Below are 27,584 nucleotides of genomic sequence, written 5' to 3' on the forward strand. Positions count from 1 at the left end.
TGTACCTGTACTGAAATTTTCCTTCTATCTTAAAAGTTATCTGTATTTGCTCATCACTTATCTTTGTTACCAAATGTTGTTTTGAAATCTTAGATTTGTTTTCTTGTGCTTGCTGCTTTATCACGGCTTGGTGGTGTTTTTCTGACCTTGGACAGCTTCTTCTACATGGGCTGTGAATTTCCCATCACTAGATGGAGCTGTGTCCTGTTTGGTAGGCAGCCCCAAACTTTCCCGTTCATTTCCTCCCCTTTGTAATGAGGTCCCACGGCCCTCAGCTGAAGAAGCTCTGAGACGCTGTCCTCAGTGCTGCCTCTCAGGTGCCTTCTTCTCTCATGAGCTTGGGGTCACACCCTCACATAGCAGTCACCTACCAGCATACCTAAAACGGGGCTCATTTAGGCCATGCTGCAGACTTAGACCTATTTTTTCGGAAAAAGCACAATTTCTGGGTTTTCATTATCCTCAGAACAGAGCAAGAGAAAGGGGAGAATTGACCTTTGACCAATTGGGACATAACGTCCTTAAGATCCTTCGGATCTGGTTTGGCATGGTTTAGAGATGCTGTCCTGAGCACCCCGCCATTGGGGTTTTGATCCAGACTTGATTTCTTCTGTTGTGGTAATATCTGGCTGTGGTCAAAACTGTAGTAACCACAGGATGGCTGGAGAACAGAATCGCACATTGCTTCCTTTGAGCTCAGGTTGGGCTGTTGTTGATTGAACCTCTTCCCTTAAAAATGAATATGACCACTGTTCTGGACGTGGCCTTCCATTCAGATAACTATCGACTGTGCAGACTTTGTACCAAGAAAGTTCTAAAACCAACCTTCCAGGATCCTTCACACAAAGGAATCAGAATTGAGGGCTATCCCAGCTCTTATGTGGTGGGGACATGGTCCGGGCTTAAGTTTGGGGTTTCCTTTAGTCCCAGTCCTTGAACTCAGTTGATACGGAATTCTCTGTATTACCTTGATTTCTAAACACCCCTTCCACTTAGCCTTACTAATTGGGAAAATTATATATCTTGTATATCTTGCTTTTCCCTCTGTGTTCTCTTTAGTACGAGTTAGCCACAGGCCGATTTCCTTACCCAAAGTGGAATAGTGTATTCGATCAACTAACACAAGTCGTGAAAGGAGACCCTCCACAGCTGAGTAACTCGGAGGAAAGGGAGTTCTCCCCCAGTTTCATCAACTTTGTCAACTTGTGGTGAGTACGTGATGTCCAAATGCACAACAAACAACGTGGTGAGAACAGCCAGTGTTCCTGGCTCCCCGCAGCACTGGGCCTCCATGCCCTAGAGGGGGTGGCCTTCTTCCTGTCGCTCTGCCTCTGTGCCGGAACTCTGGGCCACTTTGGCCACACGGAAGCTTCCAGCGGGCCCGGAGAGCATCGCTCTTGTGTTCTGCTAGTTGGATACTGATTTCTAGTACCCGGTACAAGAAATCCAGCCTCTGCGAGACTGATCATCTTATTCAGATGCGGCTCTAACAGTGCAGTTGTGCTAGAATTGCGGGGAAGCTTTTACGAAGTCAAGAACCTACCAGGTCAGACTGGCATTTCAGGGCTGGCCCTCTGCTCTGACACAGCCTGTGACATAGTCACAGCCTGTGACATTGGGAGAGACCACCCAAAGCTTGGTGGGTCGGCTGAATCCAGGCTCTCTGAAAGCCGCTTCCGGGGAAGGTGTGAACCCGACACCTGGTGTTGTTTGTCCACCTTTTAACAGGTGTGTGTGCATGTGCACACCTGCGTGTGCATAGAACGTAAAAATAAGGACGTGCAGATACGGCAGGAACACAGTCGTGCTTTGTACTGTTTCAGTCTGTATTTTAATGTTTTATTTATTTTTGAGAGGGAGAGAGACAGAGAGAGACAGAACGTGAAGGGCTAGGGGCAGAGAGAGAGGGAGACTCAGAATTTGAAGCGGGCTCCAGGCTCTGAGGTGTCAGCACAGAACCCAACACGGGGCTCGAACTCACGAACTGTGAGATCATGACCTGAGCTGAAGTCGGGTGCTTAACTGACTGAGCTACCCAGGGGCCCCTGTTTCAGTCTGTGTTTTAAATGATACCTGTTTTGTTATCATTTGAATATTTTTGATAATTATTCTGTTTATCCAACATGATTTAAAATTAATGTGTTTCTGGGCAAAAAGCATTCTTGAAAATGCTTTCCTTTTTCTGCGCATTTTTTTCTTGCCAAGAACTCTATCTCCCTCCTCTTTCTAGGCCCTGTAAGACTTACATTTCATGGTCCAGCATTGCCCTCTTTTTGAATAATTAGAAAATATTTGTTAGACTCTAGTTTTTAAGTCCCTTTCATCTTTTATAATGAATTCTCCTTTTGCAATGGCTTCCCAGGGGGTGACGGATACCTCAGGGTTTTCTAGGTGGAAGAGGACCATTAGCATGACTCAAATTGGCTGCTTTTTCCTTTTTTATTTTTTTAAGCTTATATATTTATTTTGCGAGAGAGAGAGAGTGAGTTTGTGCAAGTGGGGGAGAGGGGAGAGACAGAGAAAGAGAGAGAATCCCAAGCAGGCTCTGCACGGTTAGCACAGAGCCCAACATGGGGCTCGATCCCACGAACCTGTGAGATCATGACCTGAGCTGAAATCAAGAGTCAGATGCTTAACCAGATGAACCACCCGGGTGCCCCTGCTTCTTCCATTTTTACCAGTTTGCAAACACCTATACAGTTTATATAATTGCATGTGATAATTTTATATATTCCATTTTAATGAAGTAATTTGGTTAAAGTAATCTGTGTGAGTCAAAGAGCATAATTTCTAAAATAATTAAGAGTTGTTTAATCCCTTGATCTCTTTGTTTTATTTTTTAAATTATTTTTTAAATTTTAATTTTTTTTAATGTTTATCTTTGAGACAGAGAGAGACAGAGCATGAACAGGGGAGGGGCAGAGAGAGAGGGAGACACAGAATCTGAAACAGGCTCCAGGCTCTGAGCTGTCAGCACAGAGCCCGATGCGGGGCTCGAACCCACGGACTGTGAGATCATGACCTGAGCCGAAGTCGGACGCTTAACCAACTGAGCCACCCAGGCGCCCCCTTTATTTTTAAAAATTTTTAATGTTTATGCATTTTTGAGAGAGAGAGAGAGAGAGAGAGAGAGGGAGGGGCAGAGAGAGGGAGACAGAATACGAAGCAGGCTCCAGGCTCCGAGCTGTCAGCACAGAGCCTGACGTGGGGCTCAAACTCACAAACTGTGAGATCATGACTTGAGCCGAAGTCGGACACTCAACCGACAGAGCCACTCAGGAGCCCCTGGTCTGGTCTTTTTTTAAGTATTTATTTATTTATTTTGAGAGCGAAAGTGTGTGTGTGTGCAGGGGAAGGGCAGAGAGAGAGAGAGAGAGAGAGAGAGAGAGAGAGAGAGGGAGAGAGAGCGAATCCCAAGCAGGCTCCACCCTATCAGCTCAGAGTTTGATGTGGAGCTTGATCCTACGACCCTGGGATCATGACCTGAGCTGAAATCAAGAGTCAGACGCTCAACTGATAGAGCCACCCAGGCGCCTAGTCCCTTGATCTCTTGACTGGTTTTGTTGCATCTATGTGTAGTACTTGTATATTTTTTTAAATTTCTGTGTCTCTCGTTGCCAGTTCTCCCCTGTAGATAATGGTTATAGACATCAGTGTCCCATTGTTTTCCCTGAGTAGGTCCATGGTTCCATCTCATTCCAGATCATCAGGGGCCATAGTTGAAGTACACCTGTTTTTATGACCTGCTCCTATCAGCTCTCTGCATTTGTGCATCCTTCCTTCCACTGTTCCTGGGCATTTTCTGTCCTCGCTAACCTGGATCATTCAGGTTTCTGATTGGTTTCCTCGTAATCCGGTGCCGTTTTGTGCCAAACCATTCTCCTTTTTGTCAGAGTTGTATTTTTATTGCTGTACATCTGATCATGTTACTTTTTGTTTAAAACTGCCTAGAGCATGCATTTTTAACAGCGTGCTATCACCCCTAAGGGGGCAGAAATTTATTCTGGAGAGGAAAACCTCTTGGATAGCGTAATGGTCTGCACCCCTCCAAAGGGCTGCTACAGAATGTCTGCAGATTGGCGGAATTGAAATTTCACAGGAAGGTAGGGCAGTAATGAATAAAAGATTAGAGAGTACTGGTCTAGAGGCTTACCCTGGCCCTTAAAATAAAGACTAAATTAACATGGCTTTCAAAACACATTATTATTTAAAAAAAACTTTTTGTTGTTGTTGTTTATTTATTTTGAGGGAAGGAGAGAGAGAGAGAGAGAGAGAGAGAGAGAGAGAGAGAGAGAAAGAGGGCAAGCGAGAGCATGAGTTGGGGAGGGGAAGAGAGAGGGGGAGGGAAAGAGAGAATTCCAAGTAGGGTTCGAGCTGTCAGCACAGAGCCTGATGAGGGGCCCATACTCACGAACCGTGAGATCATGATCTGAGCCAAGATCAAGAGTTGGACGCTTAACTGACTGAGCCACCCAGGGGCCCCTCAAAACCCATTATGACCTGGACCTGGTTTATGGCCCTGGCCACATTTCTCAGTACTCCCCTAGAGCTGTTTTTCTGCCAAACTGAGTTTCTTCAGTTGTGTGGGTTAAAAGCACATAGGAGATGTGGGAACATAGTCTCTCGGTCTTTGGGTAGATTAAGATTTCTCCCAAGAGCACACAGAAAGCTGCTAAGCGTAAAAGAAGAGATTGATAAAATTCAATTTCATTAAAACTGAGAACATCTTTTGATGAGGAGACACCACTGGATGAAATGCCCTCCCGTGCGGTCTCCTTGCCGTACAGACACTCGATACGGGACTTTCAATCAGAATACGTAGAGAGTACCTATGAGTATAGAACGCTTACACTATGAAAATGACAACCGAAACTGGCCAGATACTTGAAAAGGTGCTTAAAAAGATGATATTCAGGTGCTCTGTCAGCATATGAAAGGGTGTTCCTCGGGTATGATGGGACATCAGGGGAACTCAAATGAAATCCTATGATGAAATACCATTACTGTCACCAGAATTGACTACAGTTTAAAAGGCTGACGGTACAGGAGGGTCTGGAAGCCCCTGGAAGTCCTGTGCAGTAGCTGTAAGACTGTACGTGGTGCAGTGTCATTGGGAGATTGGCAGTATCTCATGCAGCCGGTGGAATACAGCTGGTGCCTACTCTATGCTCCAGCAATTCTGTCCCAAGTGGATGCCCAGCGAAAGCAGAGACAGAAGCACGCTAAAGGACGTGTGGAAGAATGTTCACAACGGCGTATTCCTAATAATCTCCAGTCAGAAAGGAGCACCCAGGCGGCTCACTTGGTAAAGTGGCCAACTCTTGATTTCGGCCCAGGCTGTGATCTCAGGGTCCGTGAGTTCCAGCCCCGCATCAGGCTCTGCACTGACAGCGCATAGCCTGCCTGGGATTCTCTGTCTCCCTCTCTCTCTGCCCCTTCTCTTCTCCCTCAAAAATAAATAAATAAATGAATGAATGAATGCATGAATGAATGCAGGGAAAAGAACAGCATTTATCCCCAGGATAGTGGGCAGTAAGTTCTAGCATTGTTGGTACAGTGGCACAGCATCGGAGGTTGCACTGTTGCTACACTCAGCCACGGGTAAACCTCAAACAGCGCTGAGTGAAAGAAGCAATACGTAAGACAGCGTGTATGGTTTCATTGACGTGGAATCTCACAAAGCAGACAAGAATGAATAAAAGGTAATAGAATCAGAATATTGATACTCTTTATTTTTGTTCCATGCTTAGGGCGTGTGTGTTTTTCTGAATGTATGCTTCAATCAAAAGTTCGCTTAAGGGGGGGCGTCTGGGTGGCTCAGTCCATTGAGCGTCCGACTTCAGCTCAGGTCATGACCTCACGGTCCGTGAGTTCGAGCCCCGCGTCAGGCTCTGTGCTGACAGCTTGGAGCCTGGAGCCTGGAGCCTGCTTCGGATTCTGTGTCTCCCTCTCTCTCTGCCCCTCCCCTGTTCACACTCTGTCTCTCTCTCTCTCTCTAAAAAATAAAATAGGGGCACCTGGGTGGCTCAGTTGGTTGAGCATCTGACTTTGGCTCAGGTCATGATCTCGCGGTCCGTGAGTTCGAGCCCCGCGTCGGGCTCTGTGCTGACAGCTTGGAGCCTGGAGCCGCTTCGGATTCTGTGTCTCCCTCTCTCTCTGCCCCTCCCCCGCTCGTGCTCTGTCTCTCTCTTTCAAAAATGAATAAACATAAAAAAATAAATTAAAAAATAAAATAAATAAATGTAAAAAAAAAGTTCGCTTAAGGAATAAGAAGAAGCACTTAGGGACCAAAATGATGACGCCAGCTCACAGTTTAAATTCTCCCTGCTTTAACTTCCTATTTAAATCATTAATGGATTTTTTAAAGTTTATTTATTTTGAGAGAAAGAGAAAGTGTGCACAAGTGGGGGAGGGGCAGAGAGAGAGGGAGACCCAGAATCCCAAGCAGGCTCAGCACTGTCAGCACGGAGCCCAGTGCGCGGCTCGATCCCATGAACCATGAGATCATGACCTGACCCGAAACCAAGAGTCAGATGCTTAACTGGCAGAGCCACCCAGGTGCCCCTTAAGTCATTAATGGAATTTTTAAAAGGGAAGCCCAGCCTTTACTTGCACTGTCCTCAAGGAGTTCTTGTGAAATAGCACAGATGAGACTGACTTCAGGGATGGGCCAACTGATGGCAGAGTTTGCATGCACAGAGGGAGAGCGCCACGGGGACGGTAGGAGATCTGCACAGGAATTGCTCAGCTGGGCACAGCAGGACCCGGAAAAAGAGGCAGCTTGAGGGACAGGCAATTAGGAAGCTTATCTTGATCCGAAAAACGTCTCGAGGGAGCATTCTCTACTGGATCCTAGGCATGGCCGGGACTCTTCGGCAGTGTTCACCCCTGCCTTCTCCTTGGCTCAGGCTCTGCTGAAGTAACTCCTACTGAGGACACTTGTGTTGGTCAGAGTCTGGGAGCACAGCAGAAGCTGTTCTAACAACCCAGGAAATGCATCCCTTGGCAAGGTGACAGTGCTCCAGAGATGGCCCTCTACTCTTTCTCCCAGTCACCCAGGGCTGTGACTGGGGTCAGCTCGTCACATTCCACGAACACTGATGCCCTGGGGACGTGAAGAAACACAAATGAAGATGAGCGTCGTATCAGCCTGCAAAATTGGAGCCAACACTCCCTTGTAAAATTTGCCAGTGAAGAAGTCAGGGATGAAAACTGGTCAGAATGGACGAATTTGAATTCAGGACACGTTTTTCAATGAACAAACACAGTTTCTCAATTGAAGAGGAGGAAATGGTGGTAAACAGCATATTGGGTATTGCACGGTTGACCGAATCTATAGAGCAGGAAACACCCTTGAGTGAATCCTGCAGGCAAGAGGGGTAAGAAAGACGAACAGGAGACACACGATAGGAGTCCTGGAGAACAAAATCCAGGAGACCCCACTTAACTGATTATAGTAGAGAGAGAATTAAAATAAAAATTATCTTTACTTGAAGAAAACCTTGAGTCCTTCAATTAAAGTACCAGACCAAATTAACTCGGAAGGGTAGGGAAAAAAAAGCCATCTAGGGATGTTGTAAGATTTTGTTGTTGTTTTTTGCATTCAGAGAGAAAACTTGACAAGCTTTTGTTGAAAACACAGGCACACATTAATGTTCACACCAGTGTAGAAAGACATAGAGCAGTACCTGACGAGTGTTATGATGGATGAGACCACTTTAGATTATTAGGGTACATTCGATCCAGGACAGTAATTGCACCAAAACTACTAAAATACTGGTTAAACGTTTCCTGGTATCTTTTAAAATGTAGCAGCATTAGAACAACGCCATGGAGTCCACAGAGTTCTAAAACTACGTGGAATCAGAAATTACGGGAGGTAAGATCTCCAGTAAGGCGTTAATATCCAAAATATGTAAAGAACTCGTACAACTCAACACCAAAAAACTGTAAATAATACCATTAAAAAATGGGCAGAGGACCTGCATAGACATGTTTCCAAAGAAGACATCCAGATGGCTAACAGACACATGAAAAGAAGTCCAGTGTCACTCACTGTCAGGGAAATGCAAATCAAAACCACGATGAGGTATCACCTCATACCTGTCAGAATGGCTAGAATTAAAAAGACTAGAAATATCAAGTGTTGGCAAGGGGGTGGAGAGAACGGAACCCTCACGTGTTGGTGGGAATGCAAATTGGTGCAGCCATTGTGGAAAACAGTATAGATGGTCTTCAAAAAATTAAAAGTAGAAACATTGTACAATCCAGTGGTTCTATTACTGGGTATTTAGCCAAAGAAAATGAAAACACGAATTCAGAAATAATGTATGCACCACTGTGTTTACTGCAGCATTTTTTTATAATAGCCAAGATACGGAAGCAGCCTGTGTCCATCCATGGTTGAACAGATAAAGATGTGGGGTAGGGTGGGTGTGCGCATGCCTGAGTGTAATGAAATATTACTCAGCCATAAAAAAAGAAAATCTTGTCATTTGTTACCACATGGATGGAGCTAGAGGATATTATGCTAAACGAAAGGAATCAGAGAAAGATGCCATGATTTCACTTATGCGTGGGATCCAAAAAAACTAAACAAATGAATAAACAAACAGCAGAAACAGAACTGGGAAAACTGAGAATTGATGGTCGCCAGAGGGGAGGAGGGTAGGGGAGGAGTGAAAGGGGTGGAGGGGGGAAGGAGGGCCAGGCTTCCAGTTGTGCGATGAGTAAGTCATGAGGATAAAAGGCACAGCGTGGGGAACGTGGTCAGTGACGTTGCAATGGCGTCGCATGGTGACCAGCGGGAGCACAGCCTGACGCACAGACTTGTTGAATCACTGTGTCCTACGCCTGAAACTAACGTAACAGTGTGTGTCAACTGTACTTCAGGTGAAGAAAAAGTGACTTCAATAAATTATCGGAGGTAAGGATTCCAAGAGGCTACTGATCAGAAAGACTGGTTGTTCGGCAGAAGCAAGACCAGATCCTTCAAGCCAGGGCCCCAGAATTCCCCAGGAAAAAGTCGAATGCAGTGTGAGTTCAGAAGAAATTCCAACACTCACTCCCAAGCACAAGGAACGAGAATTAGTAGAAACAACTGATAGCAGGGATAGATCCCACGACTTCAGATATTAGGACAATTAGAAAAAGTCTTTTCATACATTTAAAGAAAAATGAAGAAGCTCGGAAATAAAAGCAAGGAACACGAATCTATGAAGAACAAAAGGGAACGTCCAGAGATAAAAAGCATACATTAAAAATTCAGTGGCTGGAATAAACAGATTAGGTGTGATTGAAGAGAGATGAGTAAACTGAAAAGTGGGTCTGAAGCTGTCAGCAGAACTTTTGAAATGATGGGAAAGTTTTGTAACCTGCCCTGTCTACTGTGGTGGCCATAGCACTCCAAGTGTGGCCAAGGAGATAAATTTTAAAATTTTATTTCATTGACGTTAATTTGACAAGTGACTAAACCTTATTGGATGCGCGGGGTTTAACTAGCTGGGTTTCACGTGATAAGTGGGACCAAACTAATGGCAGTAGTAATTCTGAAACAGAAGATCGTCAGTGTTAGTAAGAATTTGGTTAAACATTTCTACTCAGATGGCATCATGAGTTTATACGTTGGTGCAGCTTTTTGCTACAGTAGTTGACATGGAAAAATCAAAAACCTAAGATTGTGGCAGCTTTACGAAGTAAACATCTGTGTGGATGACCGATGTGATGGAAATGCTCTGGAGGTCTGAAGCCTTGGCCTTGCTCTGCCCAGGACATCACTTCCTGCACGATCAGAGGTTGACAAGTGCTCTTTTCTGGACAGGGATCCACAGGAATTGGGCTCTGCCTAGAAATCAGGATCTGGGGAGTGAAAACATGCCCATGTCAGTCACTGCCTGGGCCACCGTGTGCTGCAGGGACACAGAATGGCAAGGGCATAGATACTGTTCGTGTAACCAGAGGACTGGATCTATAATAATCCTAATATCAGCAGGGGGCTGGAACTTCGAAGAGCCGTTAGGGGACCTTGTTCTGTAGCGGTGGACCCAAAAAGGAGCAGTAGTGGTGAAATGGCTCTATCTAGCTCTAGCTCCTGCTTCGGTTTGTAGTACCGGCTAGGCACTCTGAGATTTGCGAAACAAATGCATGCATAAGCGTGCGCACCGTGCAAGCCAGAATTCCAAAATACATGGAGTCTGATGCTAAAAAAAAAAAAATCAACTAATAAAACAAAACATGAATTTACTTTAAATCAAGCTGAGCTTATGGACTAGTCCAAAATACAGTTCAAAATAAAACAAGTATATTTAGGCTGTCCAAGGAAATGAGGGTGTAAGTTCGATGAAAACTGAGAAAGAAGTGGGGCTCCTGAGGGGCTCAGTCAGTTAAGCGTCTGACTTTGGCTCAGGTCATGATCTTGCAGTTCCTGAGTTCGAGCCCCGCGTCGGGCTCTGTGCTGACGGCTTGGAGCCTGGAGCCCACTTCGGATTCTGTGTCTCCCTCTCTCTCTGCCCCTCCCCTGCTTGCGCTCTGCCTCTCTCTCACTCTCTCTCTCTCTCTCTCAAAAATAAATAAGCCTTAAAAAATATTTTAGAAAGCTGAGAAAGAAGTGAAACAGAAATGATAAACAGTTGGCTATGAAAACTGATGCAGAGATTCAGAAATGAAAAAAACTTAGCCGTCGATACAAAAGACCGCAGAGTTGATGTAATCTAGGCCGGAAACAACTGGGGATAGAGTTGGGGAAGTTGGCAGATAGGCCACAGGGATTTCCCAACACGACACAGATTCAACTGCGTGAAAGAGTGGTTGAGCACCAGGGGGAACAGAAGGGGAACTGGTAAGATAGATGTAGCGAACATGACAGAACATAATTCTGGAAGTTGGAGAAGCAGTATTGGAGATCATGTGGCGAAGCATTTGAGAGTTGATGTTCTCAGCTTGGAGTCAGAGTCTCTGTGCCGTGTGGGATACACAAAGGTATCTCAGTGTGTGTCTAAATGCCCTGAAGGACGAGTGGAGAACAGTAATGTAGAAGTTAGCAGGAATGTAGACTGTCTGGGAAGGTGTAATCAATTAGACTGACAGCGAACTTGCGATGAGCCACAGTAATTGCCAGGAAACGAGCCATAGCTCCTTCTTTCCACGGAGGAAAAAGAATTGTTAGCCTTGTCCTAAAGCTTTATACGTCGGCACTCCATTATAATTCAAAATAAGGAGGAAATACAGATTTTTCCAGGAATGGAAAGAGTTAAGAGTTTACCATTCATAGATTGCTTGAGAAGATATACTTGGCCCAGAAGGAGAGTGAACCCAGGAGAAGGGTGTTGCAGGTTGGTTCCCTGGAAGGCAGGCTTTTCTCTCTCTCTCTTTTTTTTTTTTTAAGTTTATTTATTTTGAAAGTGAGAAAAAGCGTGACTTGGGGAGGAGTAGAGAGAGACAGAGAGAGAGAATCCCAAGCAGTTCTCTGCACTGTCCTCCAGAGCCTGATGTGGGGCTCAAACCCACGAACTGTGAGATCGTGACCTGAGCCGAGGTCAGATGCTTAACCAACTGAGACCACCCAGGAGTCCCAGAAGCCAGGCTTTTGAGGCAGAGATCAGTGTGTGGGAAGCGGATGAGATGGCAGTGACCTTGCCATCAAAAGCTAGAGGAGCAGAGGGAGGTTGGCCTGCAGTGCGATCTTAACAAAGACCTCCACAGGCAAGGCGTACCACTGGGATGACCCTCCAGGGTTGGCCTCACGTGCATGAGGGTCTTGATTTCCCTGCCCCTCTGTGCAGCAGTCATGAGCTCAGGCTGCCCCAGGGAGGCTAAGGTGGGTCTCTTCAGCCAAGGTCATCCTGAAGAGGCTGGCCACTGAGGGTTGTCTGCCAGGAGAATCCCTTCATACTGGAACTCGGTGTAGGTGTAGTCGCCATAGCACAGCACCACATCCCGCCCAGAAGGTATGGAATATAGAAAACAGCACTGAGTTTGGAAACAGGTGAGGGGGCTCAGTCGGTTAAAGGCCTGACTCTTAGTTTCAGCTCAGGTTATGATCTCACGGTTCATGGGTTCAAAGCCCACGTCAGCCTCCATGCTGATGGTGCGGAGCCTGCTTGGGATTCCCTCTCTAGCCCCTCCCTTGTTCTCTGTCTCTTTCTCAAAATAAATAAAAATCAATTAATTAGAAAAAAGAAACAGATGAACTATGTTGTCAGCGTTAATTAACTTTTGCGAGTTAAAAAAAAAAAAGAATTTAATTGAGATTGGAGGAGAGGGGTGATTAAGATACATCGTCCCAGACCAATATGGTAAATATTAACAACATGAAAATACTTCTGGCCACATTAATTAGACAAGGTAGGATTCAAGGCAAAAATATCAGGGCAGAGTGTTTTATTGTATCAATATAGTCCTTAGTAATGCGGTGGTGCTCTCCACGTTTGGACCAAAGGACACAGGATTGAAATACAGAGCGCAAAAATTAAAAAAAAAAAAAAATCTAAGGATAAATTGGTAAAATTTATATATAGTTTACTTCCCAGACTTCTGGTTTCTCTTAGGTGGTGTCAGTATAAATACTCGTGTATGTATTTAGAAAACACGTGCATACACACGATTTTATACACACATTCGTACATTTATTCGTAGTATTCGCAGCTGTGCTGTAATCTGTAATCAGTAGTTGACTTGTTTCTTGTTTTCCACTAATGCTTCTACACTGAATATCCTGAGGACAAATCCTTAGATTATAAATTGTTTCAGTGTGTGTGTGTGTGTGTGTGTGTGTGTGTGTGTGTGTACGTACATCTGGCAGGTTGTTCTCTTTGTTCCTTTTGTATCTGAAGGAAAAAAACTGATTTTTTGTGATACTTCACTTGTGAAAAGAAAAGCCCTTGGGTAACTGTGTTTCCGTTTTAATAATGGTATTTTTCTGTTATTTTAGCCTTACGAAGGATGAATCCAAAAGGCCAAAGTATAAAGAACTTCTGGTAAGTATGAGACCTTGGGAATTTTAGTTATTTGTATGAAACCTTGGGAATTTTAGTTATTTCCTTGCCCAAATGCTCTTAGCATGCTCATTCTCTAAGCAAGTAATGGTCTCCTGTGTTCTCAACAAATAGCCTGACCTAATTGAGTATTTTATTATTATGTTTTTAATAATTTTATTTTTTCTAATGTTTATTTTTGAGAGAGAGTATAAGCAGGGGAGGGGCAGACAGAGGGAGAGAGAGGGAGAGAGAGAGAGAGAGACAGAGAGACAGAGAGAGAGAGTGAGAATCCTAAGCAGGCTCCCCATTGTCAGCATGGAGCCTGACGCCGGGCTCGAACTCACAAATGCCAGATCATGACCTGAGCCAAAATCAGGAGTCGGATGCGTAACCAATTCCACTACCCAGGTACCCCCACCGCCACCCCCCACCCACCATTGAGTGTTTTGTTTTTTTTTTTTAATAATGTTTGAAACCAGTATTTGGAAAGAGAAAATTTGAAGTTACATTTTCCTCCTAATTTTTGGCTAGATTCTCATGGAAAATTTTGGCCTTGACATGTCATAAAAATTACCCCCCAGAATTTTAACATTCATTTCAGGAGCCACCTTCCACTGCCTGGCCTGTGTGTGTGTATAACAAAGTTATTATTTTTTTTTAAGTAATTAAAAAAAATTTTTTTAATGTTTTATTTATTTTTGAGACAGAGACAGAACGTGAGCAGGGGAGGGGCAGAGAGAGGGAGACACAGAATCCGAAGCAGGCTCCAGACTCAGCTGTCAGCACAGAGCCCAATGCGGGGCTCGAACCCACAAACCATGAGCTCATGACCTGAGCTGAAGTCGGACGCTTAACCGACCGAGCCACCAAGCTGCCCCTACAAAATTATTCAAAATTATTCTGTATCAAACTCTCTCAATGCAAATTTACATCATCCAGCAAATTCCCATTTCTTCAAAAGCTCACCCATCCCTGGGACTTGGTTGTTTTAAGCAGCGCTGGAATGGCTCCGGTCCTGGCAGTGAACAAAATGCTGTGACCTAATCAATAATGTGGTGATAGCTGAAGCAAAGACCCCCTTGCCTAGCTGTCCAGGGTGTTAGGTCAAACTTCTGGTCGGTGCCAGCAGGGGCTCCGAAGATATCCAGCCCACGTACTTAGAGAAGCCGTGAAAGAAAAACACTGGTAGAGATGACGTGTGAAGGGGTGGGCTTGTGACGCAGATACGGGGCTGGTGGCTTCGGAGGGGACGGGGGCAGAAGTTCACAGGATGGGATTCTGTCGAGCCTCTTTCAGAGCAGGGTCTGGAGCACTGAGACAGCCTCTTCTCTAAGATCCTTCTGCACATGGGGGATATGGGAGGTTGAAGCTTATGCGTGTGTCCCACGGGGAATGGCAACCCATACTCATGTGACTCTTCCTGGCTCTCAGACGGTGGCAGGGTCTCCAGCTGTGTTTGGGGCTGAGGAACAGCTCTCCTGCTGTCTGCCTAGCAAATCCTCCCCGGTGTGCAGAGAAGCCTCCTGACCTCACTGCCAGGATGGCTCTTCCAGATCGGGCTCGCCCACACCCACTAACCCGTCTCTCGGAACGAGTGTGACCGTATTTCACAGCCATTATGTGGTGGGAGCCTTCCGTCCCGTGCTGTATCGAAATTGGGAAAAGCTCAGTGTGGGCTGCCCTACGAACTCTGATCATCTTTTGTTTTTTCTTGCAGAAACATCCCTTTATTTTGATGTATGAAGAACGTACCGTAGAGGTCGCATGCTACGTTTGTAAAATCCTGGATCAAATGCCAGCCACTCCCAGCTCCCCCATGTACGTCGACTGATCTCGCTGCTGCGTCAGACTCTAGGAAAAAGGGCTGAGAGGAGGCAAGACGTAAAGAATTTTCATCCCGTATCACAGTGTTTTTATTGCTTGCCCAGACACCACGTGCAGTGAGATTGGTGTTCGTTTCCATCCTGTCTGTATGCTCCTGTCACCTAGACATGCATCCCCGTGATACCCGATTGATCACACAGTGTTCGTGCTGGTCAGAGAGACCTCACCCTGCTCTTTTGTGACGGACGTGTCCGTGACATGTGGAAGTCCGTACGATCAATTTATTGACTGTGATCAGATCACATCTTAACTTCATTTCTAGACTCAAAACCTGGAGACGCAGCTACTGGAATGGTGTTTTGTCAGACTTCCAGAAACTGGGAGCGCACGGTGATGGATGTACGACGTCTGAACACAGAGACTCGGGCTTGAGCGAGAAGGGTTTGCACAGCCAACGAGACGCATTGCCTTCTGGAGCTGGGAGACAAAGGAGGAATTTTAATTTTCTCTCTTCACCAAGTGCAATAGATTTACTGATTTGATACTCTGTTGCTTCACCGTCACGGTCGATGTTCGGGGATCGATGTGCTCAGCCAAATTTCCTGTTTGAAATATCACGTTAAATTAGAACGAGTTTCTCTTTACCAAAAACCGTGTTGCGTTCAAAGAGGTGAACCCTGAAATACGGAGACAGGACAGAACGTGTTCTTTTCTCCTTGACTAGTCCTTCTCTTCATCGGGAAGACTCAGGAGTCTGCCACTTGTCACAGAAGGTGCTGCCCCTAAGAATTTTCTTTCTCAAAGTTCGGTGTCCTGCCAACTTGATGTTCCGTCTGCCACAAACCACCAGGACTGAAAGAAGAAAAACGTGCTGAGGGCCAAGTTTACGGGTGTTTCCAATTCTAGCATCCGATCTGGAACAACTTACAGCACCCTGTATTTCCCCTGGGTCCCAAGCCTGATACTTTAGCCATCATAACTCACTCACAGGGAGAAGTAGCTATAGAAGCGATGTGCCTTGACTGATGACGTAGAGATTGCTTATAGGCAGCACGAGACCAAACCTCAGTCGTCTGCCCGCACTGGCCCACATCTTCGGTTTCTGGATCCCTCCCCCTGCCCATGTGGTCTGTTGCCGCTAACTGACTTTTGCTCAGTCCAATATTTTGCCTTTTACCCCCCACCCCTCCATATCAAAACCATTTTTAATCATCCGGGATATTTAGCCCCAAATCCCTCCTGCACTCTAACGTGTAAAAGGCTGAGGAGCGTGGGGCCCCACTGATGGGGTAGGTGATGAGGAAGCATCTTCTAGAGACACATTTGACCAGATGAGGGTCTGTAATGGCAGTCTTTAGAGAAGCTCGTCACCCATGAGAGTCTCTGGCACAGGTCACTGTCGTTTCTTGGAATTGGAATTCTACAAAAAAAAAAAAAAAAAAAAAAAAAAAAAAAGACAACAACAACCAAAAACCCACAAAACCCCAAAGCCCAAAACCACCCCTAGAATCTGCTCTCTTTTGCTATGCTGCCTCACTTACCCCTTAGCCGGGTCTTCCCTAGGCTTCGCTCAGGCCTCCCCGGCACCGAGCGTTGGGTTCCGTGTAACAGTTAAGCAGCCCTTGGGAGTGGCTCAGGCACACTGGGTAGGAAACGGCCGTGGGCCGAGAGGCACACAGTGCCATCCAGGAACCAGGCGGTGGCAGGTGTCGACGTGTCTCCTCCCAGGGTGGCCGTCGCAAACGGTATAGAACGATAGAGGGGAGACGGTGCTGTTTAAGGTTACGTCCCTGTCCATTTTCAGAATTCAGAAATGATTTCTCACTTTGGTCCGCCTGCCCAGTCTCCTTGTTTTTCTCCCCCCGCCCTGGCTCCCCAAACCTTAGACTTCCCAGTGTTCTGAACGGAGGCGTCGTTGCACGTCTTCCTTCGACCGCACCAAGCCATCATCCTCCGTTGCCCCCGGCGACTCAAGAGGAATCTGTTTCTCTGCTGTCAACTTCCCGTCTGGCTCAGCGTAGGGTCACTTTGCCATTAGACACATGGAGATCAAAGCAATTCTGACTGTCCAGGAGCTAATCTGACCGTTCTGTTGTGTGGACAACCACATAAAAAGGCAATTTTAGTGTATTAATCATAGATTATTATAAACTATAAACTTAAGGGCAAGGAGTTTATTACAATGTATCTTTATTAAAACAAAAGGGTGTATAGTGTTCACAAACTGTGAAAATAGTGTAAGGACTGTACATTGTGAGCTCTGGTTATTTTTCTCTTGTACCATAGAAAAAAATGTATAAAAATTATCAAAAAGCTAATGTGCAGGGATATTGCCTTATTTGTCTGTAAAAATGGAGCTCAGTAACATAATTGCTTCTTGGAGCTTTGGAATATTTTATCCTGTATTCCTGTTTGAATTCCTCCTCTATTTAAGATATATACATGGAATCGAAGTGTTTATGTAATAGTTCTACCCTTTGCCTGCAGGTCAGTTGTAATAAATCTAGGCTGTGATGATGACTTTGTAATTTGATTTTCTGAAGTCAGACCCTGAGAGGGGAAAAATCAAGTAAATTCCATTAAATTATCTGTGCATTTCACATTGGGACAAATTCCCTTCTTCTGGAAGTGTTTATGGCTCCTTTTTTTTTTTCCCCTCCTCCCTTCTTGTGGTTGCTCTCTCTCTCTCTCTCTCTCTCTCTCTCTCTGCTCACTCTTCTTGAAACCACAGAGGTATTCGTGAAGCGCCTGTTGAGTGGGTGTGATGCAGTCTCTTTTTCCAGTTTGCTCCTTTGTTGGTTGCCCTCACCTGCCCTGGCTTTCTCGATGCTAAAGGAAAAGGGTACCGTTCTTCAACCTGTGTCACGGTGGAGGTACACAGCTCGTAAGAACCCAGCCTGCCTCACACTGGTGCCGTCGCTGCTGGGTGAGCACCGGATACCAGCTCAGATTGCGGTCACCGCTACTTTAGAGAGAAGGGTGGGGAGGAGGTTTGTGGGCCAAAGGCCTGTGGAGGTCAGACCTGAGAGGTTTATGGGCGGGAGGATAGATGTTGCTGAGCAGAAAGCCGTGGGAGCCTGGAAAGTGGGGGAGGGAAGAACTTCAAAGCTCCAGCGCTGAATGTATCTGTTACATTAGCACCTCTCGGCTATTGGCCAAATCCTGACTCATTGATCATATGCAGATTCAGCGCCTCACTCTTCCCCTGTGCCTGTTTCCTAACCTGATCTGAGCTGCAGGAGGTATCGTTCTGGAACCAGCTGTGGTAGGTGAGTATCAGACGTTCTCCAGGCAATGGCCGTAGATAGCCTCCCCAGCTACGCCGTTGCTGCCAGGGGAAAGGATACCCCGCGGAGCTTCCAGACCCTAGCCGTGCAAGACAATGTCATGGGAAATAGACTGTGAGCAACCTGCCTCTCCTGTATGTGTTCATCTCCTTTGATCCTGACTGTAGCCTTCCAAAGTCAGTTTGTAGTGTCTCGTCTTAGATAGAAGAGAGGAAAACGAAAGCAAAAACAAGGCTGAGAGAAGTAAACTTGTGGCTCCGGTAGCAGCAGGGAGGGGAGCTGAGACTCAAATCCACGTCTGTGACATGTACTGTTCCTTAATTAAGGAAATGCTACCTTAATTAAGAAAACAAAAAACTGTCACCCAAGAAGCAGGCCGGAGTTGAGAGGGAGAGGGAACTCCAGCTAGGGTAACTCTGTTCATAAACTTGACCAAGGCCAGCTTCTTTGTCTTGGGGATGAGTTGACCTCAGAGGTTCTGGAGGGGGGTGCCCAGTGGGGCTTAGTGGCCAATACAAAGGCAGCGTCAGGTGTAGCACCCCCGGGATTCAGGACAGAGGCCTTCATATCCCTATCAGCATGATGACATCGTGTGGCAGTCGCTGGTAATGGGGACTTGGCAGGAGAGGAAATTGTGATGGCTTTTAGTTAGTATTAAAGTGCCTTTTCGCTTACTGGTTCCCTCCATGTGTCTTAGCTGCGGGAGGATAGAAACGGGACCCAGAAGGGCTTGGAAGCGTCCTGGAACACTGGCCGCCTTGTCTCGGAGGTCCAGAGGTGACTTCGGTCTCCAGGTCTCGACCAGGGCTGGGTGCACCAGGCACATGCATGGCATCTGTACCTATTACTCGGGGTGTGAGGGATGGAGAACCTAAGAACTGTTGATCTTGAACTTGTCAACTCCTTAAAATACCTCATGAAGTCGACCGAGGGAAAATCCAATAGCACGAGCGACTCACTTCTTAGGGTGCACTCTTAAGACACGCGCATGTGATGGAAAGCTGGTGTGAGAGTGCGCGCGTAAGGAATACCGTGAGTCTGAACCACCAGCCTCCATGTACCTTCTGGGAATTTGCTACGGACTAAATTGATGTATTTCTTTCAGATAAACGAGTATCCAGGAAATCTTTCCGATAAACGAATATCCAAGAATTCTCGTCTCAAACCTTGAAATCATTACAAGGTAACGCAACGTCTGCGTTAGCGTTTTTATTTTTGTTTTGTTCTTTTCCTGAGGATCTGCCAAAGTGTATTCTACTTCTTAGATGTAAAATGTGACTCTGCCATCTGAAATTATCAATCTGTAGAGCATAGTGTGAAGTCACAACTGAGTAAGGATAAGGTATAAGGAATCAGATTTCTATCAGCCTTTGATTTGCTGAAGCACTGGAAAACAGGACTTCTGGTTTTTCCTAGCTTTTCTGCACAGATTCAATGCGAATGCAAGTCTGTGAGGTAGATAGTCCCACACGCCGGGTACCAGTCTTCAAGAACTTGGTAGCTTTTGTAAGGCAGTGCCTGGGCAGAGGCAGACCATCTCTGTCTCTTGATGCTTTGTTGAGAGTCTTCTGGAGAAACCATGTGTTTCCTATTCCACAACGTAACAGATAAGAAGGTGTGTGCATAAGATGGCTAAAAACATGTTTTAAGCCAGGATTTGTTACATGCACATGATTCCTTCCTATCTTATGAACTCTACATTGATTCCAGTCCGTGGAGCCATGGATGAGAACATTTTTTATTTCTTTGGAAAAAATGCCTTCAGCGTGTGGTTAGAAGCATCACGCTTCCTGCTCGCTTTTGATCCCAGGTGGTATTTCGCAGCTTCAGTTCTTTGTTTGCAAGACCGGGTCCCAACACATCTGCCCGCTTCTGTAAGGTCAACCCAAGTCCAAAGCGTGGAGAGTTGTTTCAACCGAGGGCAGAGAAAGCATAAGCACTGGCTAGAATCAGCTTCTGTTCCTGAATATGTCAAGGCCTTTCTGTGAGACTTGTCTTCTGGGGACCTCTTTCTCTTCACCTTCTTCTTCTGGGTAGGAGCCAGGTGCTTTTGGTTGGATCCCGTAATTTTCTCCAGTTTCTTTTGTTTCTCTCTACTCTGATTGACAATGTGACACATTCATTTCTCACTGTGGGTTTCTGCCTCCTAGTCGGTCTTCCTCACCTCTGGGCTTGTTCCCCTTCAATCTATCCCCATGACTGCCCTTCACCTCTCTTTTTTTTTCCTTTTCTTTTTTAAATGTTTATTTATATTTGAGAGAGAGCGAGAGCCGGGGAGGGGCAGAGAGAGGGAGACACAGAATCTGAAGCTGGCTCCGGGCTCTGAGCTGTCAGCACAGATCACGACACATGGCTCGAACTCACGAACTGCGAGATCATGACCTGAGCCGAAGTCGGAGGCTTAACTGACTAGGCCCCCCAGGTGCCCCAGCCTTTGTAAAGTGCTGATTGAATTGTGTCATTCTTCTGTTTAAAATTCTTTAATAAGTCCTGGGGATATGCAGGATGAAGGCCGGGCTTATGTGTGTTTCCATGTATAGCTTTATTTAATCCTCAACACGTGGGTAGAAACTATTATCTCCGTGTTAAAGATTAAGAAACGGACTCACTGTGACTAGTAATCTGCCCACTATCTCAGAGCCAGTGAGGAGTCTGGAAAAGTCAGGAGAAGGGCACCAGTGTGAAAAGATGGGCAGGGTCATAATCGTACATGAAATTGCACATGCCAAGGATGAACTTTTTCTCTTACATGCTGGAGAACCATAGGGGATTTTAGGCAAGGTCGTGATCTCACGGTTCATGAGTTCCAGCCCCACGTCAGGCTCTGTGCTGACAGCTCAGAGCTTGGAGCCTGCTTTGGCTTCTGTCTCCATCTCTCAGACTGTGCTTTTGGAAAATCATTTCAGTGACTATGTAGGCTGGAAATGGGGAGGTTTGAAGGCCAATTAAGAAACAATATTCTAGGCAAAAGTTGGGGAAGGTAAAATAGTGGAATTGGAGGTGGAGAGGATTTAAGAGATAATGTAGGGGGTGGAATTAGCTCCATGGGCTCCTCATCAGATGTGTGCGGTAAAGGAGGAGGTAGGGGAGGGGGCCTGGACGAACGTTGTTTTCTGGCTTGGGTGACAGATTGCCTTAGAGATCTGTTGTGCCATTCACAAACTTTCATGGTTCACCAAACCTCCTGTGCTTTTCAGTACTTTCTTGTTGTCTAAGCTGGTTCCTTCTGTCCAGAACTCTTTTTTTTTTCCTGCTTTTGAAAGCACCTACCTACTCTGAATTAAAGACCTGAATTAAATCATACACCCTCTCAGAAGCCTTCCCAATTCTGTCCTCTGAGCTTCACTTCTCTCTCTCTCTCTCTCTCTCTCTCTCTCTCTCTCTCTCTCTCGTGATATCTCTGTGTAGCATTAATCATGTTCAGTTATGGTTATCTCTTTCCTTCCTTGGTTGTGAGTTATCTGAAGTCAGTCTAGTCATCCTTATGGCCCAGTGAGAAGAGTCCTCGTACCTGTCCTACAGCGTCTGTACTCTTCTGTTAAAAAAGCCTTTCAATTCCAGTTTTTTCACACTTGTGGAACATAGCGTTTCATTCTCTCTTGCCTTGATGATGTTTTCCCAGAGCCATGCGAAAAATTGGGTTTATATATCTGTGGCATATTTCTGCTAAAAACAGAGAAGCCAACATAGATTCAGTTGACCGCACAGCCAATGGTGAGTATCCAAAGTTTAGGCACTGTGTAGACAGAAGCAGGCAGGTACTATCACTAAGAAAGTACCCATGGCTTCTGTCTCTGAGAGGATGTTGCAGTAGACACGCTTAGCAATCCTCCTCATTAATCTTTTCACGTGGGGATTGTGCTTACGTTTCCCTAATATTCAGCCATCCTGTAAACCATTCATTAGTTACTAGGATAAACACAGCTTGGTGGAGTTTAAGATTCTTAGATCCATAATCCTGAGTGATATGATCCTATAATTTTCCTTTCTTGTAAGACTTATTTTTTCTTTTTCTTTTTTTTTTTTTATATCAGGTTACATTTGCCTTATAGAATGAATTGGAGTTTCTTTTCTCTTGTCTGGAAGAGATCGCCCCAATTTTTATTCCTTCGAAAGCTTTTCAGATCTTTGCCGGTAAACCTGTCTTGGCTTGATGTTTTCTTTGTGAGAAGATTTTTAATCACGGTGTCAGTTTCTTTAGAGGATGATTTATATACTTGGAAGAATTCTTTTTTGTGTCATTTCCTGGAAGTTGATTTTCCTATGTTATCTATATTGCTACATTGGTTGGCATCTGATTACTAACACTGTCCTTTCCCTTTTTAACCTCTGCTTTATTGACTCCCTCTTTGCCTTCATGATGCTCTTCTCGTCTTTTTTTTTTTTTTTTGATAAGTCTTTCCAGAGGTTTGTCTGCTGAGTTAATTATTTTGTTTTGTTTAAAAAATTTTTTTAATGTTTATTTATTTTTGAGAGAGAGAGACAGAGCGTGAGCAGGGGAGGGGCAGAGAGAGAGGGAGACACAGAATCCCTAGCAGGCTCCAGGCTCCGAGCCGTCAGCACAGAGCCCGATGCGGGGCTCAAACTCACAAACCGCGAGATCATGACCTGAGCTGAAGCCAGACGCTTAACCGACTGAGCCACCAGGTGCCCCACTGAGTTAATTATTTTGAAAATCGCTTTTTGGCTTTCTTTGCTATTTGTTTCTGCTCTTATTTTGGTTACCTCTTACCTTGTACTTCTAGGTTTATAATGTTATTTCTCTCACTTTTCCACATGGATGTCAGACTCAAGAATTTTGAGACTTTATTCTTTTTAATGTAAGCATGTTAGGCTATGCACTTCCCTCTAAGAACCACCGCTGATGAGTCCCATACATTTTAGTACAGAGAGGTTTCATTATTACTCTGTTTTAGGTTTTTTTTACAATTTTTATGATGATTTCTTATTTTGCTCAAAGAGTTCTTTTACATCATATTTTAAAAATTTCCAAATATCTTTTCGTTATTAACTTGTCATTCATTGACACTGCAGTTAGAGATGGTAACATATGTAGCATTTATTTGAAATTGGATATTTTTTTAGAGCCAGTAAGTGGTTTGCATTTTAATGTCACACTTTTCTCTCCCTCTCTCTCCCTCTCCCTCTATGTGTATATATATATATGTGTGTGTATATATACATACATATATATATATAGTATACATCTATTTTCTGTATCGAATGTGGAATTCTCTAGATGTATCAGATCAAGATTGCTCACTTTATTGTTCAGATCTTTTATATTTATGCTGACTTTTGTTTGCTTAACGCAGAGTAAATCCAAGGAAAACAGAATTAGGAGCAGAAACGAATGTGCGAGGACCCAAAGACAGAATGTGGTAGAGAGGATCAGGAAAGACAAAATTTATGTCTTCGAAAAGGGCAATGAAGGGGTAAGTCCTTGGCAAGATTACCGTATAAAGAAGGAAAAGGTGGAAATTACATTAGGACTGAGTAGGAAGCTTTGGCTGTACCTGGACCAGTCATTTGTGGTGTATCCATTAAAGTCAGTGAAACACAGTTTGAAAATCCTTAAAACCACACCGTACTGGATGCCTGGTTTTAGCGGTGGTTTCCCCAAACATTTATGGAACAGAGAATTCAAAACCGTGCCATATCTTCCAGAGAATAGAGTAAGAGGGGGTCATTCTGCATATCATTTCTTGACGAACTAACTAGAGACCCCACTCATGCATATACCTAAAATTTGACTTTCATAGTCTGGGCAATCCCTGGGGAGAAAGGTGACATTGTGGCTCTAGGGCAATAGGTCTTTAAGATGAAAAAGAAAAAGTGAAATGAGAGCCCTAATTTTACATTTGTACACAAACATCAGTTCTAGATGGATCTAGAATATCAACAGACTGTAGAATTTTAAGGCTTTCGAAAACCATGAAAGATAGTATCTTCATGACTCGGGGCATCCACAGTGTATAAAAAAGTCCCATGATTCAATCAGAAAAATACAACCGACCCGATAAAAAATGGGGAAAGACATCAGCAGGTGTTTTAACAGGAGACTGTCAACATACGAAAAGAAGCTTGACCTTCTTGGTGTTGGGGCATGGTAGATTAAACCCACAGTGAGACAACGTTTTCACACTCAGTAGGCTTAGAAGCTTTGAAAAAGAGGGACAAAACCAAGCGTTGGTGGGTATGAAGTCCTCTGAGAATTCGCATACACTATTTTTGGGAGTACAAATGGATGTAAATATGGGGGGGGGGAATCGCCATAATCTAATCATTCGAGTGTGATGTTAACTTGCAATCTAGCTGTGCCCCCCTAAGCTTGCATTCCAGAGAAGCATTCCAGCGTGCAGCAGGAAAAATATGTAAGAATGTCTATATTGCCTGTAGTTACAGAACCCAGAAACACTCAAATGCCCACCAGTAGCCGACGTATAACTAGGCATCCATAGATACAGATTGCTACAGCTGTGTGTAATCTTTTACCATACATCTGTGTATGATAAAAGAGTTATTATAAAGACTTGAAAGTGAGGATGTTGATAAAGTGTAACTTTAACTCTATGAAGCAGATCACAGAAGGTCATATCAGCTGTGAATCCATTTATATAAAGCTCAAAACCAGACAAAACGGAGGAAACCCTATTTTAAGAATACATCCAGAGGCGGGAGACCTCTTAGGCAAACCAAAAGAATGATCGATTCAAAACACAGGATACTGATTTTCTCTGGGCGAAGAGGTTGGGAGACACCGTCAGAGACGGGCCAATACCTCTCAGATGATATGAACGATCAGTTCCTCAAGCCGGGTTATGGTGGGGTCGTTGGCGTTTGCTCTGTTCTTTCAACCGCACATGTATCTTTTATATGTGCTTGTCTGTGTAAAATATTTCACAACAAATTTGAAAAAAGATACGAGAGAACAGGAACACAGAAGGAGTAGGGGGAGCGCCTTGGCGGTTCTGCTTAGGCTAGACTAGCAGTTCGGGTGCCCTGCGTTCAGACAGCAGCAGAGGTGACCGCGGCCCCGCCTTCCACTGTCTCCCACGGTTTCTTGGATCGGGCAAGATCAACACAACCCTAGGCTAGCCCACAACAGGGCCTGGTATAAAACGATGAGCGGACCCATCATTTGTTCTTTCCCAGGACTGTGGGCAGGGAGACACTGAGATGAGGAAGCAGGTGGCAGTGGGGTTCACCCAATGCTTGGCTGAACGGAACACAGGAACGAGCGTCCCCGAGTTAGCAAAAGCATGCTGTGCATGTCATGCGCAAGTCAAAGTCCAAGGGGCGGGACCTTCGAGGTGGAGAATGTCCACACGGAAACCCAGTGCTCCTCTTACAACGGGAAGAGAAATCTGTGGCCTAGAGGCCGGGGGTGTAGAGTGAAATTCACCTGGCACCCCGTCCTGAAGGCCCCAGAGCTGCCACAGCCCCACGCAACCTGCAGGGCCAGCGTCTGAGCCCGTCCTTGGGGGCCCTGCCAGGATCAATACGCTACCTGCTTTGGGGCCGGGGGCGGGGGGCACCATCTCGCCTCCTTATACCCTAAGCCCAGCTAACGAGCAAATCGGTCGTTCTTTTCAAAATATCGCCACCACCTGGAAGGCTACTGGCCAAGGTGCAGGGCTCATTCTCCAGCTCATCCCCTCTCCCTCCGACGACAGCCAAGACTCCAGACAACACGAGAGGCAGCTAGCTCCCTGTGGACTCTGGAGAGCAGGCACATCGGGGAAAGGAGTTGAAATTTGGAAGGCACGACTGTGCCTTGTCAAAACTCAGAGAAGTGTGCATCCACAGGAGTGAATTTTACTAAAATAAAGAAACCGATCTTTAAACAACTGTATGTGAGAGAAGACAAAGAATGGGATGTGGGTCCAGAAGACCTGGGTTTCCCCAGGCCCAGCCACTTTCTGGTTGCTCGATCTCGGTCACTTAATTGAACCTCAAATCGAAAGCATGTTCCGGAACCACCCAGAAGCAAGCAAACCAGAGTAAGGTAATTTCAATGCACTTTCTAATACTCTTTCCAGTTCTGCTGGATACAAGAGGCCTGTGTTAGGTGGCTGATAACGTGAGGGCGAGGCTCTGGGTTCCACAGGGGCCTCCGCCGGCTGCTGAAATCCTTTCTGACCCGAGGTGGGGAGCCGGGGTGGGCGGGTTCTTCAACTTTTTCCACATGCAGGTGCACGGACATTCATAACCTCTCCCAGTGACGTGCCAACACTGAGAAAGCTCTTCCGGTCTTGGCTGTTCATCCATTCTTACCCCTGGACAGTGACGTATCCCGATGGGTACAATGGTCGGGAGTTAGACTGCACACTTAAGACTGCCCGGGTGTGAACCCTGCATCGACACTTTCTGCTGCAGTCTTGAACCCGGTGTCCCAGTTTCCTCCTCTGTGACATGGGGATAAACACAGTAATTGCCTCGTAATGTTCTGGTGAGGATTTAATGAGATAATGCATCTAAAATGGTATCCATGCTGTCCGACCCGTAGGTGAATGATCAGTACACGCGTAGGCTCAGTAATCGCGACCTGACCTGCGAGCTGCGTTCACCCCATTGACCACTTGGGGGAGCCATATAGCCAAAAACCAAAACAGTTCTCAGGAACGGTTAGGATTTTTGTTTCTGACAGAGAGGGGGAGTTAAAGTGCATCTGGTTCACTCCCTCCTTTTTGCATTTGTGCAGAGGCTCTGAGAGAAGGAATAATTTGCTCACAGTCATGCAAATAGCAGGCAATCTGAAGACTGCAGTCTTTTTCTTTTTTAAATTTTTTGAATGTTTATTATTGAGAGACAGAGACAGAGCATGAGCATGGGGGGGGGCGGTGCAGAGAGGGGGGAGACACAGAATTGGAAGCAGGCTCCAGGCTCTGAGCTGTCAGCACAGAGCCCGACGCGGGGCTCGAACTCACAAACCGTGAGATCATGACCTGAGCGGAAGTCGGACGCTTCACCGGCTGAGCCCCCCAGGCGCCCCTCATCCACCTGACTTCTTATACAACATTTCCACTTGGAAGCCTGCGAGGTATCTCCTGTCATTTAAACCTGAGCTTCTTATCTCCTCCCATACATGTTTCTCCAGCAGACTTTCTTATTTTGGTGAAGCATGGCTCCGTGTCTCAGTTTATTCAGCTAAAACTTTGAGTTGCCCTTCATCCCTCTCTTTCTCTCCTGGTCCACATGCATCAACAAAGACGCTGGCCCTGCCTTCCAGCCAGACCCCGAATCCCATCACTTCTTACCACCTCCGCTGCTCCCATGATGATGTCAGCCACCATCAGCTTGTCTGTGGTCATTGCCAACCATCAGCTTGTCTGTGGTCATTGCCAAGCCTCCTGCCAGCCTCCCGCTCATGCCCGCCCACAGCTCACTCTCTGCAGGGCATGTCCCCCACTCCTTGGCTCCAAGACCTCCAGTGTGTCCCCTCTCACTCAGGCCCTGATGGCTGCCCTTCCCAGGGGGCTCTGCAGAGGTCTCCAAC

At 45.7% G+C, this 27,584-nt stretch overlaps 1 protein-coding gene and 1 long non-coding RNA gene across 5 annotated transcripts in view; both read left to right on the forward strand.

Moving 5' to 3' along the window:
- Positions 1–17,398, forward strand: part of MAP2K4 (mitogen-activated protein kinase kinase 4) — a 139,153-nt gene extending 121,755 nt beyond the window's left edge. For all 4 annotated transcript variants that reach the window (XM_042967893.1, XM_042967894.1, XM_042967896.1 and 1 more), the window contains 3 exons: positions 1,060–1,208; positions 12,929–12,974; positions 14,692–17,398. In XM_042967893.1, the coding sequence (XP_042823827.1) occupies positions 1,060–1,208; positions 12,929–12,974; positions 14,692–14,805 (309 nt within the window). In that variant the 3' untranslated portion in view covers positions 14,806–17,398. The remainder of the gene's footprint in view (positions 1–1,059; positions 1,209–12,928; positions 12,975–14,691) is intronic.
- Positions 17,399–17,543: 145 nt separating this feature from the next.
- The window catches only part of LOC122233589, a 30,743-nt gene continuing 20,702 nt past the window's right edge, over positions 17,544–27,584 (forward strand). Inside the window, exons 1-4 of the long non-coding RNA XR_006211221.1 lie at positions 17,544–17,724; positions 17,983–18,067; positions 19,191–19,268; positions 23,401–23,520. This is a non-coding gene — a long non-coding RNA (uncharacterized LOC122233589). The remainder of the gene's footprint in view (positions 17,725–17,982; positions 18,068–19,190; positions 19,269–23,400; positions 23,521–27,584) is intronic.

This window comes from Panthera tigris, chromosome E1 (genome assembly GCF_018350195.1).
Source record: "Panthera tigris isolate Pti1 chromosome E1, P.tigris_Pti1_mat1.1, whole genome shotgun sequence".
Lineage (NCBI taxonomy): Eukaryota > Metazoa > Chordata > Mammalia > Carnivora > Felidae > Panthera > Panthera tigris.